General features: G+C 40.8%; 1 protein-coding gene across 1 annotated transcript in view; it reads right to left on the minus strand.

Moving 5' to 3' along the window:
• Positions 1-17500, minus strand: part of appa (amyloid beta (A4) precursor protein a) — a 42616-nt gene that overhangs the window by 9288 nt on the left and 15828 nt on the right. Inside the window, exons 2-12 of the mRNA NM_131564.3 lie at positions 13649-13816; positions 12739-12868; positions 11380-11492; positions 11050-11240; positions 10168-10376; positions 8614-8781; positions 5587-5720; positions 4966-5040; positions 4062-4220; positions 1930-2058; positions 991-1090 (exon numbers count right to left, since the gene is read on the minus strand). Of these exons, the coding sequence (NP_571639.1) occupies positions 991-1090; positions 1930-2058; positions 4062-4220; positions 4966-5040; positions 5587-5720; positions 8614-8781; positions 10168-10376; positions 11050-11240; positions 11380-11492; positions 12739-12868; positions 13649-13816 (1576 nt within the window). The remainder of the gene's footprint in view (positions 1-990; positions 1091-1929; positions 2059-4061; positions 4221-4965; positions 5041-5586; positions 5721-8613; positions 8782-10167; positions 10377-11049; positions 11241-11379; positions 11493-12738; positions 12869-13648; positions 13817-17500) is intronic.

Here is a 17500-nt window from a genome sequence, read left to right on the forward strand (position 1 = left end):
TGCAAACATGTACACATGTATCATACACACACAATCAAACACACAATCACACACACAAACACTCAAACACATATGCACATGCACACAGTCATACACACTCATCCACAAACACACATAAACAAACACACACACACACACGCACACACACACACATTTATATACACACTCACAATCAAACACTAACACACACACACTCACACACACATGCATACACACTCATCCACAAACACACATAAACAAACACACACACACACACACACACGCATTTAAACACACACACATGCATACACACTCATTCACAAACACACATAAACAAACACACACACACACATTTATACACATGCACACACCTAAACACATATACACACACACACATTTATACACACTTATCCACAAACACACGTAAACGAACAAACACACACACATTTACATACACACTCATAATCAAACACTAACACACACACATGCATTTAAACACACACATGCATACACACTCATCCACAAACACACATAAACAAGCACACACACACACACACACACACACACACACACACATTTATACACACGCACACACTTAAACACATTTACACACACACACATTTATACACACTTATCCAGAAACACACATTAACAAACAAACAAACAAACACACACACACACACATTTACATACACACTCACAATCAAACACTAACACACACATTCATGCGCACTTATCCACAAAAACACATAACAACACACAAACACACACACACATTTATTTACACACTCGCAATCAAACACTAACACACACACACACCATAACACATTCAAACACACACACACACATTCATGCACACTTATCCACAAACACACATAACAACACACATATATGCACACATTTACACACACACACACACACACACACACACACACCAACACATACCTGCACACACACAAATAAATACTAACACACACACACACACACACACACACACACACACACACTCACCGACTTGGTCCTGGATGTCGTCAGCAACGCCGGGCACTTTGTACAGCAGGCCGAGAGACTGGTTCATGCGCTCCTCGATCACACGCAGATGCGTCAACACCTGAGGTCAGAGGTCACTCACTTTAATCACAACACTTGCTCTGCACTTACTCATCAACATTACACACTAGTCTCAAGCATGTAACCTAGGGAGCTCAGGGAGCTCCCTACATAGACAACACACACACATAACTCACAACCACTCAGGAAAGTTGGACTGCAAGTGTATTCAATCCTCAAATCTCAACACATGAATAAAGAATAACACACACACACACACACACACACACACACACACACACACACACACACACACACACACACACTCACACACACACACACACACACACACGCGCAAGCCAAAAATAAAGAGAGAAAGCTCTAGAAGCAGCAGCAATCGTGATGTAACATTAAATATATATACGAGAGTCCTCATTAAACATTTACATCCAATATTATATTCAAAGCCCAAACACACACAACACTCCTAATTTAGCCCTCCTCAGCTCTCGCGAGTCCCGTCATTCTGAACACAACCATCATACCATTAAAAAATAAATGAAATGACGTGTGAATACTGCAGACAAGTGTATTTATTCAGCATTTAAACGTGTTCATCACATTTCAAATGCTTTAGGAAAACAGTGTATAGATATATCCTTATAATGGAAGTCAATGGGGGACAAACAGCACCAACACAACCAAAGCGGAGTCAATCTGAACAGCACACAAGGGTGAAGACACTTCATATAAAGTGGGACGGGTAATGCATCACTGAAGTTGACCATTGGAACTGTTGTTTATGTTGACCTGAGTTCAGGATTGTTTAGTGCAGAGGTGATGGATTATTCAGAGAGTGTGTGTGTGTGTGTGTGTGTGTTGTGCTGCTCATTCTTGTACCTGAGGCCGTATCTGTGCTGCTTTCTTGGGGTCCACCATGCGCACGTGTTCGAAGTGTTTGAGTGTGTGTTGACGGTCCTTCTGCTCGGCCCGTACATACTTCTTCAGCAGGCTGAACACATGACGAGGCTGCAGAGAGAAGCACACACATCACACTTTGCATTCCCGGCGTCTTTCAATTTCTGATTTTGCATCGTGTCATTTAAACTTTGCATCTCACAGAATTATCCTGCATCTCATCGTTTCCACTTATCATGAAACAGTTCTAAGTTTACACTTTGCAATTCTGATTTTGCATCTCACAAATGTCATATTTGCATCCGTTAACTCCTGCTTAGTTTGCATTATAATATTGGTACTTTACACTTCGCAGTTCTGACTTTAAATCTTGTAACTCCAGGAATGCATGACGCACTTTTGACTTTGCTTCCCACAATTTTGACATCATGAAAATACAAGTTTGCACATCACAATTCTGAATTTGCACTTGTATTTTGAGTTTATACCTTGCATATCCGACTTCACATCCCACAATTGTAAATGTACACCTTGCAGTTATGACTTTGAATTTTGCAGTTCGGATCTTTCATCTGCATGGTTTCCGCTACATTCATTCTTCCGTGGCGGGGCACCACACCAAAATTCATCCTGCCACGGCTACATTACAGCTCTTATTCAAAATATTCTGTTGTTTTTTTAAATAGCGGGTTAAAATCGCACCAAAAACGTATGAAAAGGTAAGTGAATAATAACAGCGCAAACTTTTCTGTGACCGTAGTAGTGCTGTGCGTGCTATTTAACCCTTTAAGGTGACGTGCTGACTGACAGGTGCGTGATGCGTGAGACCAGCAAACATGGCGCAGCATTCAGGTATGATGAACAGTTTCCATAATTATACTTAATTTACAGATAACGGTCTGTGGCTCTGCATATAATGACTTTATCTTGCTGGAGTTTATAGACGTTTCACTTTACTTCAAAACGCATTAATGCCGCTCCGCAAGTCTATCTGAGACATTCATAAATATTCCTAGCAAATCTAATAAATGCTGGAGACACACTCGCTACATAAACGCACTAAATCACACTTCAGCCGCGTTTATTTGAGGGCGCGCAAGAAAATCTGCACTTCAGCAGCGTATATTTGAGAGCACACAAGAACTTTTGTGCACGAGCAAAGGAAATCGGCGCTCAAGCAGAGATTGACATGCTCGTAGGCTATTACATGAATGCGATCTCGATGTAATGCTGCGCACATGACATTTGTCAATGAAATAACGCCACATGTAGTGGTAGATCTGTGTAAAATGGCCAACAGAGTCTGCCGCCACAGCTGGAAAAAATCCTAGAGGGAACACTGATCTGAAATTCACATTTGTCTCTTGAAACTCCAGCTTTACTTAATGCTATTTTGATTTTGCATCTTACAAATCTGAATTAACATATTGCAAATCTAAATTTGCATCTCAAAATTCCCAGTTTGCATTCCATAATTTTGACTTTGCATCATGCATTTCTGACTTTGCATCCCATAATTTTGACTTTGTATGTAACAACTTCCAGTTCTGACTTTGAATCTGGAAATTTTGACTTCACATTTTGCAATTTCAACTTTGCATCTCACAATTCCGAGTTTGCATATAAAAAGTTCTGATCTTTCATCTGTGAAAATGCACGTTTATCTCTTGAAATTCCATCTTCATATCATGCAATTCTAAGTTTGCATCTCATAATTTTGACATTGCATGTAACTCTGAGCTTACACCCTGCAATTCTGACTTCACATTTCAGTTCAGATCTCACCTGTGAAAACACTTGTCTCTTAAAAATTCCAGCTTTATTTCATGCAATTTTGAGTTTGCATCTCACAAATCACAAAGTTTTTACGTCACAATTGAGATTTATTTTTCTCAAGCGTTCTGATATGTGGTGTGTTGTGTGATATGAGGAGTGTTGTGTGATATGAGGAGTGTTGTGTGATATGAGGTGTGTTGTGTGATATGAGCTGTGTTGTGTGATATGAGCTGTGTTGTGTGATATGAGGTGTGTTGTGTGATATGAGGTGTGTTGTGTGATATGAGCTGTGTTGTGTGATATGAGGTGTGTTGTGTGATATGAGGTGTGTTGTGTACCCGTGGTGGATCGGCCTGCAGGGCAGACAGGTAGCTCTCGAGGGCGAGGCGGCGGCGGTCGTTCAGCAGAGCCTCCACCCGTGCCATGTGTGTCTCCACCAGCTGCTGACGCTCGCTGGCCGACTCCTGCTCCAGAGCCTCCACCTTCTCCTGGAAGTGCTGCAAAAACACACAAAAAATAAACTAAACATCCTCCAGGCCTGCTACTGAAGGCCTGATAAAGGTTGTTTTGAGTAGGGCTGCACAATGCACATTATCAGCCTGCCTGTATATATTTTTCCCCCATTTCTGTTCAACAGAGCAGATTTCTTCAGCACATTTTAAAGAGAATAATTTCAATAACTCATTTCTATTAACTCAGATATTCTACAAGACACTAATATTCAGCTTAAAGTGACATTTGCAGACTTAACTAGGGTAATTAGCGTAAACTTAGAGTAATTAGGCAAGTCATTGTATAACAGTGGTTTGTTCTGGAGACAAGGGGGCTAATAATACTGACCTTAAAATGGGTTTAAAAACTGCTTTTATTCTAGTCGAAATAACACAACATAGACTTTCTCCAGAAGAACACATATTATGATATGAGATACACTGAGATATGAGAGAGGCCAATAAGAATCAGAATTTCCGGCAAGGTTTTTAGTCATTCGTGGTGCTTTAAAGTGTAGATGCAACTTGATATATACATATATTAATATATTATTTTATTTTATTAGCTCAGAAAAATAGCTATTATCTGTTTATTTTTGTACGATCATTACATAAATGATTAAAAAAATAGCTGATAGTGTTTTTAAAGTTAGTTATATTGTATGAAGCATCGTTATTACAACTCTCAACAACAGTATCAGATATTGCATATTATCCAGTATCACCCAGCTCTATTTTTGAGCACTCTGACCTGGATCACGGCCTTCTTGTCGTTGCGTGGTAAACTCTTGGCCTGTCTCTCGGCCTCTTCCCATTCCCTCATCACCTATAAAACACACAACACAACAAAGACATGTTCGGAAACGTCTTTACTGTGGTCAATACTGAACCACTGTGATGACAGACTTTGGCTGAGGCATTTTACAGTGAGTGCTGTGTGACATTTCTGTTTTACAATGTGCTGGAAACATCGCAAAGTCCATTAATGCATCCCATCACACACATGGCTCAGTGGTTAGGTGTTTCCATGTGGAGTTTGCATGTTCTCCCCATGTTGGCGTGGGTTTCCTCCTGGTGCTCCGGTTTTCTTTATGGTCCAAGCAGATGCGCTATAGGGGAATTGATGAACTCAACTGGCCGTAGTGTATGAGTGTGTGTGTAAACAAGAGTGTTTGGGTGTTTCCCAGTACTGAGTTGCAGCTGGAAGGGCATCCGATGTGTAAAACATATGCTAGAATAGTTGTCAGTTCATTCCACTATAGTGATTCCTGATTAATAAAGGGACTAAGCCGAAAAGAAAACTAATGAATGAATGTGGACATGGAGCATTTTAAGGAGGGACATGGAGTGCAGACGTAGCCAGATTTAGTACCTGAGACATGCGCTCGCGGTGTTTGGTCTCCAAACTTTCTTTGGCCTGTAGAAAGTGAGCGTGTTCGTTCTCGTCCGCCGGCGTCTCCAGATATCGGTCCACTGCATCCGGAGGGCTGGAGGATGGAGTCGGCACTGCGGATTGACACACACACACACACACACACATACTTATTACAGGACATGAGAAAAGCAGATGACAGTAAAACCCTGTTAAAAAAGACAAAAACAACAAAATAAAACATTTACATTTAGTCATTTAGCAGATGCTTTTATCCAAGCGACTTACAAATGAGGACAAGGAAGCAATTTACACAACTATAAGAGCAACAGAGAATAAGTGCTGTAGGCGAGTTTCAGGTGTGTAAAGTGTAAAAAGCAAAACGTTTTTATTATTATTATTTTTTGTAGTACAGTTAGCGGTGGAGCCAGAGAGGCAATTGCAGATTAGGAAGGGAAGTGGAGACTAAATAGTTGAGTTTTTAGTGGTTTCTTGAAGACAGCGAGTGACTCTGCTGTTCTGATGCAGTTAGGGAGTTCATTCCACCAACTGGGCAGATTGAACGCGAGAGTTCGCGAAAGTGTTTTCTTCCCTCTTTGGGATGGAACCTCGAGGCGACGTTCATTCACAGAACGCAAGTTTCTGGAGGGCACATACATCTGCAGAAGTGAGAGCAGATAAGAAGGAGCAAAGCCAGAAGTCGCTTTGTAGGCAAATATCAGAGCTTTGAATTTGATGCGAGCAGCAACTGGCAGCCAGTGCAAACGGATGAGCAGCGGAGTGACATGTGCTCTTTTAGGTTCATTAAAGACCACTCGTGCTGCTGCGTTCTGAAGCAGCTGAAGAGGTTTGATAGAGTTAGCTGGAAGCCCGGCTAGTAGAGAGTTGCAGTAATCCAATCTGGAGAGAACAAGAGCTTGAACAAGGAGTTGAGCTGCATGTTCAGATAAGAAGGGTCGGATCTTTCTGATGTTATAGAGTGTGAATCTGCAAGATCGAGCAGTTCTAGAGATGTGCTCAGAGAAGTTTAGTTGGTCATTAATCGTTACTCCAAGGCTTTTCACCATTTTGGATGCAGTAATGGTTGCCCCATCCATCTGGATTGAAAAGTTATGGTGTAGAGTCGGGTTGGCAGAAACTTTAAGCATTTCCGTTTTCTTGAGGTTAAGCTGAAGATGATGATGATCTCTCTACAGGACACTACAGGACAATCTGCATCAGGAATGTCATCTTTTCCTTGATTAGAACATTTTGAGGATTATGAAAGTCTCTGTATAATGTCAGTTTGCTCATAAAGCAATATAATATAAAACTGTTGTAAATGACTCAAGTCTAAAGAAGAACAGATGAAGGGAGGAGTGGAAGGTTTGTAGAGCATGTAACCTGCGTTAGTGATTTTATGCATGCAAATGAAAGACACTAACACACACACACACACACATGCATGCACGCGCACACACACACACACACACACACACACACACACAAACACACACACACACGCAAACTTCAGTCTATGAAGTTAGTTGAAGAATCAGAGCTACAGAAAGGAAATTCAAGGCGAAATTTTGGGTTAATCAGCAGCCAAAAGCAACCCCAGCCGGTTAGAGAAGATGGTGAGCTTTAACACGCGTGAAAACACACGCCAGAAGCACATAGAATAATTAATCCAAAGTCAACCCACTCGCACTGATGACTGACCTTCTGAGAAACACAAAAGAAGACGCTTAGCAGAGTGTTCACGCTGCTCTTTACTTTTGTTTTTTGAGAATGAAAAAATAAAGATATGTAAATGAATGTATCATGCCTTTTATGATAATTACTGATGAAAATAAAAATAATATTTACATAATATGAGGGCAAATAATATTGCTTTTATATTTTAAATAATCCAGCCAGAACCTATATATAAAAAAACTACATACATAAACAAACACACATATTATTGTGTGTGATTTGCATATATTACCATTAGTGTTGGAATTAATAAAAAAATATACATGTCCATTATTTTACATAATATATGTATGTCCACTGTGCATATTTATTATGCATATATAAAAATACACACATGCATGTACATATTTGAAAAAAAAATCATTATTTTATTTTCAGATATAAAATATATATAATAAGAATAGTTTTTTTTTATATTTGTGTGCATATATACACTCACTGGTCACTTTATTAGGTACACCTATCCAATGCACATTTCTAATCAGCCAATCACATGGCAGCAACTCAATGCATGCAAGCATGTAACCATGGTCAAGACAATCTGCTGCAGTTTAAAAGCATCCTGCCTTGTATCAGCGGTTCAGGCTGGTGGTGGTGGTGTAATGGTGTGGGGGAGATTTTCTTTGGCTCCATTAGTACCAATTGAGCATCAACGCCACAGCCTACCTGAGTATTGCTGCTGACCATGTCCATCCCTTTATGAGCACAGTGTCTCCATCTTCTGATGGCTACTTCCAGCAGGATAACGCAGCATGTCATAAAGCTCAATCATCTCAGACTGGTTTCTTGAACATGACGATGAGTTCACTGTACTCAAATGGCCTCCACAGTCACCAGAGCTCAATCCAATAGAGCAGCTTTAGGATGTGGTGGAACGGGAGATTGGCATCATGGATGTGCAGCTGACAAATCTGCAGCAACTGTGTGATGCTGTCATGGAGCAAAATCTCTGAGGAATATTTCCAGCAGCTTGTTAAAACTGCCATAAAGGATTAAGGCAGTTCTGAAGGCAAAAGGGGGTCCAACACGGTACTAGTAATGTGTACCTAATAAAGTGGCCGGTGAGTTTATATACACACACTCACAATACACACACATAATATTTAAAAGATTAATCAGCATTAGTAGTTGTCAATTTTTCATGGATCTCACATTTGGGCATAACATGCTTAAACACATTATTTGAACTCCCACTATTGATGATGTTATTCTACTCTTCTAGTGTTTGTTGCTCTTCTGTGTGTTTCTCTGAAGGGTCAGACTGGCGTGTGTTTCTCAGTGGTCACTTACACACACCGCTGCAGACGGACAGACAGTATTCCTCCGACTCAAAGTTATTACGGTTTCCTCCGCAGCCGCCGTAGATGAAGGGCGCACAGCGGCGCTCCTCACGCACATAATACCAGCGGGACAACATGGCCCTACAGGGACCCGTCTCTGCACTCGCAAAACACACCTCTGACACACACACACACACACACACACACATGTGGTGATGACATGAAAACTTGTGATGCACCCTAATGAACAATTCACAGAAACACCAAATGCAGTGCCAATAGAAAATCATCACAATGAGAGAGACTGAAAATCAGCGAGTTTTTAGCTCCGCCCACCGACTAGAAATACCTATTAAATGATAGTGTATAAACTCCGCCCCTAAATCACTGCCTGTATAGCTCCACCCATACATAAAGTTACTTTATTATGTAATAGTGTGGCTAAACTTCACCTCCTTCATCTGCATCACTAAGCCTGTTTAGCACCACCCATGGACTACTAGCGTAGTATGTAAATATTAACTTACTGATGTAATAGTGTGGCTAAACTCCGCCTCCTGTTTAGCTCTGCCTGTTGAATTAACACTATTAAGATAGCGTGGCTACACTTCGCCCCCTTAATCTGTTTAGATCTGCCCATGGACTGTAGTATGTAAATAATAACTTCATTATGTAACAGTGGGGCTAAACTCCGCCTCCTGCTTCTACGAAAGTGCCTGTTTAGCTCCTCCCATTTACTAGTACTGTAGTATGTAAATAATGACTTTAAGATGTAATAGTGTCGCTAAACTCCACCCCATCGATCTCCCACTGTTTAGCTCCGCCCACTGACTGGTACTGTAATATGTAAATAATGACTTTATGATGTAATGTTGTGGTTAAACTCCGCCCCTAAATCATTGACAGTTTAGCTCCGCCCACTGTCTGTTACTGTAGTTTGTAAATAATGACTTTATGATGTAATAGTGGCTAAACTCCGCCCCTAAATCACTACCTGTTTAGCTCCGCCCACTGACTAGTACTGTAGTATGTTAAAAATGACTTCATGATGTAATAGTGTGGTTAAACCCCGCCCCTTAAGCACTGACTGTTTAGCTCCGCCCACTTTCTGTTACTGTAGTTTGTAAATAATGACTTTATGATCTAATAGTGGCTAAACTCCGCCCCTAAATCACTGCCTGTTTAGCTCCACCCACTGACTATCACTGTAGAATGTAAATAATGACTTTATGGCGTAATAGTGTGGTTAAAATCCGCCCCTAAATCACTGCCTGTTTAGCTCCGCCCACTGACTGGAACTGTAATATGTAAATAATGACTTCATGATGTAATTGTGTGGTTAAACTCCGCCCCTAAATGACTGACTATTTAGCTCCGCCCACTGACTATCACTGTAGAATGTAAATAATGACTTTATGACGTAATAGTGTGGTTAAACTCCGCCCCTAAATCCCTGATTGTTTAGCTCCACCCACTGACTAGTACTTTAGTATGTGAATAATGACTTCATGTGTCTCTGTAAGTGCTGTGTGGTGTGTATGGATGATTGGCGGCTGTCCCTCACCTCGCACCACCTCCTCTACAGACTCAGTGGTGGTGGTGGTGGTGGAGGTCAGGGCTGCGCTGGTGCTCTGGGTGCGCTCCTCCTCCTCCTCCTCTTCCTCTATCTTCTCGTCCCGATCTCCATCTCCATCCTGATCCTCGTCCTCTTCCTCGTCCGCATCCTCATCATCCTCCAGCACCGCCGGCTCCGCTGCGGCATCACGAGTCATGCTGAACACACACACACTAGTGTTATAATCCTCCATTACCATCTGCCACATACACACACATGCACACACACACAAATGCAGACACATATATGCTCTCACACACATTGTGTTGAATTAAAAAATTTAATTTGTGTGTGCATGATATATGTGTAGGTGTGTGTGTGAGATATCTGTGTGTGTGTGTGCGTGTGTGCATGAGATGTGAAGGTGTGTAAGTTATGTGTGTGTGATATCTATAAGCGTGTTTTAGTATGAGATTAAATGTGTGCGTGTGTGTGTGTGTGTGTGTGTGATGTGCAAGTCTGTGTGTGTGTGTATGAGATAACTGTAAGTTTGTATGAGAGTCAGTGTGTTTATCAAAGTATGTCAGAGCCTGTGTGTGTGTGTGAGAGAGATATCCAAGTCTGTATGAGAGTGAGTGTGCATTTCAGTATGTGAGTGTATGTGTGTATGCGTGTAAGAGTGTGTGTGTGTGTGTGTATGAGAGTGTAAGAGTGTGTGTGTATGAGAGTGTAAGAGTGTGTATGTATGAGAGTGTAAGAGTGTGTGTGTGTGTGTGTGTGTATGAGAGTGTAAGAGTGTGTGTGCGTATGAGAGTGTAAGAGTGTGTATGTATGAGAGTGTAAGAGTGTGTGTGTATGAGAGTGTAAGAGTGTGTGTGTGTTGAGAGTGACCTGTTCTCGGTGTAATCAGCCTCCGCTCCGCCCCACCACACGTCTGAATCGTCCTCCTCCACAGCGGCGCTCTCAGACTCTTTACCCGCGTCTGCAGGACAGCACACGAACTCCACACCCCGGAAACGGTCAATTCCACACGGCAACAGCATCCCATAATCATGCAGATTCATGCTGCGGTCACCACACGACTGCGCAGACCATAGAGACACACACACACACACACACTTTATCAGTCTGACCTCATGCTGCATGACTCCAGTTAATTACTCATGTGGTGTGTGTGTGTGTGTGTGTGTGTGTGTGTGTGTGTGTGTGTGTGTTTCTGACCTCTTTGGCGACGGTGTGCCAGTGCAGGTGACTCTCACACATGTCCATGCGCTCCTGATGCAGGAACTTACACTTATCAGGAACCAGCAGAGCATCGCTGACAAACTCCCCAACTGACGAGAGAAACACACACACACACACACACACACACACACACACACGTGATGAACAGAGAGCAATGAGCTGGTGGACTACACACACGCACATATTTATACACACTCACACACATACAGAATACATACACACACTCGCTCAAACACACACACACACACACACACACACACACATAAACACATGTACACATGCATCTAGAAGATATACACACACACACTCGCTCACACACTCATCGAAATAAACTTTACACATGAAACAAACACACTCACATACACACGCACACACATGTAGAAGACATAACACACAGACCCACACTCGTTCAAAGACACACATTGAAATAAATACAATAACACAAACACACACACACACACACACATCCAGAAGATATACACACACACTCATCGAAATAAACTTTAAACATGCAAACACACATTGAAACAAACACACTCACATACACTTATACACAAGCACACACATGCAAACACACATACAGAAGATTAGCACACACTTGCACTCACACACTCATCGAAATAAACATTCACAAATGCAAATATGCATCAAAACAGATACACAAACACACACATACTCATTTACACAAAAACACACACACACATACGATCACACTTGCTCACATACTGTACATACAAGCACACATCAAAGCAAACACATTTACACACACACAAAATCTCACACACTCGCACAAACACACACACACACTCTCATCTACACTAAAGGCTGATTTATACTGCTGCATCAAACGCACGTGTATGCTACGGCATTGATGCATAGCCCTTCGTCATGGCCGTCAACAACAACGCGTAGCGCAAGCTCTGTGATTGGTCAGCTTGGTAGCGCTGACGAGTCTGGGCGCGAATCCAAGAGCCACGCGAATGGCGCGAGCGATTGTTTACAAGTGTGGAGTGCCGTGAAGGATGGAAAGTTTTGTTTTGTGTTTACCTCATAGTTAAAGTTGTTGCACGTCCGCCGGTTCCTGCCTCAAAATGAGCGAGTTTGAGCCACTTGTACATCCCGGAAGTGTTCAGGAAAGCAAAGCAGCAGCGAAGAAACTCGACACAGAGGAACATTTACACCTCACTGCCCACTAGCGTTTCGGAAGTGTTAATGCAGACCGACAGAGACAGCAGCAGAAGTATAAATGCACGACTACGCACGTTGCATGCGCTGTGGGTTACGCCGGTCACCTGACGCAGAAGTATAAACCAGACTTAAGACAACGACACTCACCCAGGCAGCGGTACGGCACTACGATGTGCATGTGACTGCGGCACTGCTTGCGGCTCTTCTTACACCAGTCCCAGATGCTGACCGGCTGATTGGCCTCCACCACATTGGTGATCTGCAGCTCCGGATACACCTGAACAACAACAACAGCAGTGAAATAATGTGAAAACAATTCAATTAACGTGAAATTAATGTCAAAACATATCAATAAAAGTGTGTGCTGGGTAAAGATTAAATGCAATTAATCCAAAATAAGAGTTAGTTTTGACATAATATATATTTATGTGTGTGTGTGTGTGTGTGTGTGTTTGTGTGTGTGTGTGTGTGATATACATATTATGTATATGTGATGCACACGCATACATAAAAGATATCAAATTGTACATTTAATTTGTATTATATACATATATATTTGATATGTTAATATAAATAAACATTTTCTCAAATGTATGCATGCCTGTGTGTTTATATGTACAGAAATTTACAAAAATTTAATTATTTGTGATTAATCTTTTTCTAACTCAATAAAAAAAATTAATTACTTCAATTATTTTTAAAGATATAATTCAAGTGACTAATTTCTATGTCTATATAACTTACTATAATTTAACTAGTTTAATTAGGTTAAGGTAATAATTAGACATTTATTAGGCATTTGTAAAAAATCATGTTTTAAATGGCTAATAATATAATATATATAGCAAATACTGTCAAATTGTCCTTACTCAGTTAATTATTTGAAAAAAGTATTAATAATTCCCTCTTCAAAGTTTATAGAGTTTGTTATCACATTTCCGTAAAACAAAAGTTTAAGGCTATATTTGAAGGGCTAATATCTTTAGTTCTTCATTTTAGATTAGATTAGTGTTCATCCTCGAGCTCATACTGCAGTGATAGTGTAGTGTTGCTTCACCTCCTGGCAGTACTGCAGGATTCCCTCTTTATTCCCGATGCAGCTCTTGCTTCCGGACGGATCCGGCTCCCATTTCCCGCTCTGGATGTTGATGTGCATGTTGAGTTTCCCGCAGAACATGGCGATCTGTGGCTCGGCCAGAAGCCCCGTCCCGGAGTCTGACGGCACCTGAAGAGCAACAATCACCAAATTTAGTTTTTAATAATCCGCCCTCATCAGAATATAGAACACAGTATACTGTATTGTTATTGGCACATGCTGGAATAACATTGTCTTCCGTATACCAGCTCTGCTCTGATTGGTCAGGGCTTTGAAATAAAAGGTATTATTATTATTATTATTAAAACTGCCTTATATTTCACACCTTGGACAAAAAAAATTAAGCAAATTCACTGACTTTTAATGTCTGGAATTGAATCTTTAATGAAGAAACTCAAACACATTTGAAACAAGTGGAGGATGAGTAATGAAGTACATTTTTGGGTGAACTGTTCCTTTAAGAGAACGTACCATTTTAGACGTCACAAATGTTACTTGTGCTGTTTAATTAAACCAGTGTTTCTCAACCACGTTCCTGGAGGACCACCGACACTGCATGTTTTGGATGTCTCCACTGTCTGTCACACCCATTACAGGTATTTCAGTCTCTGCTAATGAGCTGATGATCTGAATCAGGTGTGTTTTGGTTAAGCAGACATGAAAAATGTGCGAAGCTGGTGGTCCTCCAGAAACGTGGTTGAGAAACACTGGATTATACAATAAATCAAATAAATGTTCTCTTAAAGGGACAGTACACCGAAAAATGTCAAATCTGTCATCATTTCCTCACTCTTCACTTCTAGATTGAGTTTCTTTCTTCTGTTGAACAAAGATCTATTGAAAAATGGATGCCAGTGGCTACTTTTTTCCAACATTCTTCAAAATATCTTCTTTTTTCCAACATTCTTCAAAATATCTTCTTTTTTCCAACATTCTTCAAAATATCTTCTTTTTTCCAACATTGTTGTAAATGTCTTCTTTTTTCTAAAATTTTTCAAAATCTTTTTTTCCAACATTCTTCTAAATATCTTATTTTCCCAACATTCTTCTAAATGTCTTCTTTTTTCCAACATTCTTCTAAATATCTTCTTTTTTTCAACATTCTTCGAAATCTTTTTTTCCCAACTTTCTTCTAAATATCTTATTTTTCCAACATTCTTCTAAATGTCTTCTTTTTTCCAACATTCCTCTAAATGTCTTTTTTCCAACATTCTTCTAAATATCTTATTTTTCCAACATTCTTCAAAATATCTTATTTTTCCAACATTCTTCAAAATATCTTATTTTTCCAACATTCTTCTAAATATCTTATTTTTTTCCAACATTCTTCTAAATATCTTATTTTTCCAACATTCTTCAAAATATCTTATTTTTCCAACATTCTTCTAAATATTTTCTTTTAGTGTTCAACAGAAGAAAGAGACTCCACCTTGAGTGTGAGTAAATGATGTAGATGTTCATTTGTAGGTGTGCTGTCCCTTTAAATGTCAACTTTCAGCAGACGTTATCCAGAATGTTTTGAGAAGCAAATGTTCTGGTGTGAGAGTACTGACGCAGTGTTGTGGTGTTCAGCGGTTTAGTGCTGAAGGAGGATAAGGATGAAGACGAAACAGCAGGAGTGTCCTGAGATAAATCAGATCACGAGTCTAAACAGGTTAAACCTCGACAACCTTCACCAAACCCTGCAGCAGATTCAAGATCAGCAGTTCAGGAGCCGCCAACTCAACGCCACATCAAGACCGAGTGCATGATAAAGAAGATTCACTATCATATCCTGTTATTAAACTAATGACAGAAAGCAATCATTTTCCTTCAGGTTAATCCCGAATTTATCAAGGGTTGCCACAGGGGAATGAACCGACAACTACTTTGCCATGTGTTTTACACAGCGCAAGCTTATCTAGCTGCAATCCAGTACTGGGAAACATGATAAACACTACAGATTTATCCTCTGCTTTTAGCTGTCTCTCTTGTACAAGCTTGTGTAGAACTTAAAGGGTTAGTTCACGCAACAATTTTAATTCTGTCATCCTTTACTCACCCATGACTTTCTTTCTCCAGTTGAACACAAAAGAAGATGTGATAGATGTGACTCTATATTATTTGTTTTTCCTACTATGGAAGTCAATGGGGGCGGCACGATGGCTCAGTGGTTAGCACTGTGGCCTCACAGCAAGAAGGTCCTAGCTGGGTCAGATGGCGTTTCTGAGTTTGCATGTTCTCCCCATGTTGGCGTGGGTTTCCTCCGGGTGCTCCAGTTTCCCCCACAGTCCAAACATATGCAATATAGGGAACTGATGAACTAAATTGGCTGTAGTGTATGAGTGTGTGCATGAATAAGTGTGTGTGGGTGTTTTCCAGTACTGGGTTGCAGCTGGAAGGGCATCCGCTGTGTAAAACACATGCTGGAATAAATGGCAGTTCAACCCACTGTGGCAACCCCTGATAAATAAGGGACAAAGCCGAAGGAAAATGACTTAATAAATGGAAGTCAATGGTTTATTAACATTCTTCAAAATATCTTCTTTTGAGTTAAACAGATGAAAGTAACTCTGGATCCACTCGAGGGAGAGTAAATAGTGTGTAAATTGTCATTTTTGGGTGAATTATCCCTTTAAGGTATGTAAGCCCTTCCCCCTTTCATTAGCCAATTCTGCTCTGATTGGTTAGCTTCTGTGTCAGAAGTGTCATGGGAGGTGGAGATTATGCAAATGAGTTGCTTTGATCATGCGTATGTTGATTATTTATTCATTTTCTTTTCGGCTTAGTCCCTTTATTAATAAGTGGTCGTCACAGCGGAATGAACCGCCAACTTATCCAGTGTATGTTTTACACAGCGAATGCCCTTCCAGCTGCAACCCATAACTGGGAAATATCCATACACACTCATTCACACACACACACACACACACACACACACACACACACACACACACACACACACACACACACTACTGACAATTTAGCTTACCTAATTCCCCTATAGCGCATGTGTTTGGACTGTGGGGAAACCAGAGCACCTGGAGAAAACCCACGCCAACATTGTGAGAACATGCAAACTACACACAGAAATGCCAACTACCCCCAGCCGAGGCTCGAACCAGCGACCTTCTTGCTGTGAGGCGACAGCACTACCTACTGCGCCACCGTGACACCCCTCATGCGGATCAATAGCAGGTACAATATTAAAGAATATAACGTGATCAGTTCAGCCCAGTCTTCTATTTAAGAGGCTACAGGCTCTATTTATTTATTTAATACTGTTTACATTGAAGGAGAGCTATGTCAGAACCTGCACATGAGATATTATTCAGAAAGCCAAAGGACCTGATTCACACAACACTCGGCGAGCATGTTGAGCTTCAGGAGGAGTTTATGCTGACAATAAGAGCTGCTGTCTGAGAAGCTGATTCACTTGTGAATTTCAGAGACTATAAATGTCATCGTGAGAGCGTTCAGAGCTGCTCAATGAAGGCTTTGTGTTGAGGAAAACACACAAAGACACACGAGGGAGGAGGAGAGCATGCACACACACACACACACACACACACACACACACAGAAACCAAGACATGCCAACATTTGTCTTCCCTAATCTTATTAGCAGACTCAATGTGCTGGCAAAAACACAACGTGCTGTTTGTGATCAGACTGACGTGATGAACAGAGGAACATTCGAGGAGCGACTGAACGTGACAAAATAGACAGAAAACAAATCTGGATTTTTTTCCAAACCTCCTGATAACACACATCCAACAACAACACACAAGTGCTACATTAATATCACTTAAAACACAGGCCTTTAAAGAGACAG

The sequence above is a fragment of the Danio rerio genome, chromosome 1 (genome assembly GCF_049306965.1).
Source record: "Danio rerio strain Tuebingen ecotype United States chromosome 1, GRCz12tu, whole genome shotgun sequence".
Taxonomy (NCBI): Eukaryota; Metazoa; Chordata; class Actinopteri; order Cypriniformes; family Danionidae; genus Danio; species Danio rerio.